The sequence below is a fragment of the Cyprinodon variegatus genome, unplaced genomic scaffold, assembly GCF_000732505.1.
Source record: "Cyprinodon variegatus isolate N-32 unplaced genomic scaffold, C_variegatus-1.0 Scaffold1820, whole genome shotgun sequence".
NCBI classification, from domain to species: Eukaryota; Metazoa; Chordata; class Actinopteri; order Cyprinodontiformes; family Cyprinodontidae; genus Cyprinodon; species Cyprinodon variegatus.
In genome coordinates, this window is record NW_015152273.1 from 78444 (window position 1) to 79618 (window position 1175).

The 1175-nt window shown below is 46.0% G+C and overlaps 1 protein-coding gene across 1 annotated transcript in view; it reads left to right on the plus strand.

The window, feature by feature from the left end:
• The first annotated feature begins 473 nt into the window (after window positions 1-473).
• Window positions 474-1175, plus strand: part of LOC107104621 (GTP-binding protein 2-like) — a 1725-nt gene continuing 1023 nt past the window's right edge. Inside the window, exon 1 of the mRNA XM_015404659.1 lies at window positions 474-770. Coding sequence (XP_015260145.1) covers window positions 600-770 — 171 coding nt within the window. The 5' untranslated portion in view covers window positions 474-599. The remainder of the gene's footprint in view (window positions 771-1175) is intronic.

Sequence of the window (1175 nt, forward strand, 5' to 3'; positions counted from 1 at the left end):
CACATCCAGTTAGTCACAGGCAGAGAAACAGGACTACACTGAAAAACAGGCTGATCTCCAGCATCTATAAACAAGAGATAAGAGATTGAACTATCAGATATTGCAGAGTAGGAGAATAGAGATAGAATCAAGCAGAATGATGAAAAAAGGGGTTCCTATGTCCTCCAGCAGTCTAAGCCTATAGCAGCATAACCACAAAGCTCTGGAAATGTGGTTGTGATCTTAATAAATTCAATTTCTGAAAACATGTTTAAAGATAAATTCCTCTTAACTGGGAGAGGGAAAATTTAGTAATTTATATGCTGTCTTATTATTTTTTTGTTGAATGTGAGATATTTATTTATAAGAGGAGTGGGAAAGATCAGAACAGATTTCTTGATGGGTTGTCTCTCGTTTTATTTTGAAACAGTCTGTGTTTAGTTTTCGGTTCGGTTGGGTTCTAGACCGGAAGTTGACCTTAAATGAAAATGGTGACGTCATATAGCGGCATAGATATTGCAGTTGGTGCTGAGGAGAGAGCATCTGACCGACATCATTGAACAGAAGCCAGTGATGGAGCAGAGAAGGTTCTGGAGCGGCCGCTCATAGTCAGCTCCGCCATGGTGGACTCGGTCCAAACTGCTGCGGACAGACATGGGTCCGGTTCCCTGGCGAGTAAAGGGAAGAAATCACCCAGAAAGGCGCGTTCCAGGCGAGGAAGACAAGGCAGGAAGAGGCGGAATAAAAGGAAGAGGAACAACAGAACCCCGCCGCCCACCTTCCCCCCGGAGGTAGCTAGCTTGTTATGACTGCGGCAGAGCAGAACCAACATGGCGGCTGACAGCAGCCGAGCCTGTTAGGACTGAGCAGCTGCAGAGCAATGAGAGGATGTTCTATGACCAGCTGACAGGGCCGCTAATTAAAGCATTTAATAAAGATGTTAGAAAGACTTCACCACCATCAAAGATGGAGGAATGAACCCTGACGATGGTCAGACATGATGGGCAGGTCACAGGGCGGTCAGTGATAAAAAGCAGAGATGATGATGGGCAGGTCACAGGGTGATCAGAGATAAACAGCAGAGATGATGATGGGCAGGTCACAGGGTGATCAGAGATAAACAGCAGAGATGATGATGGGCAGGTCACAGGGTGATCAGAGATAAACAGCAGAGATGATGATGGGCAGGTCACAGG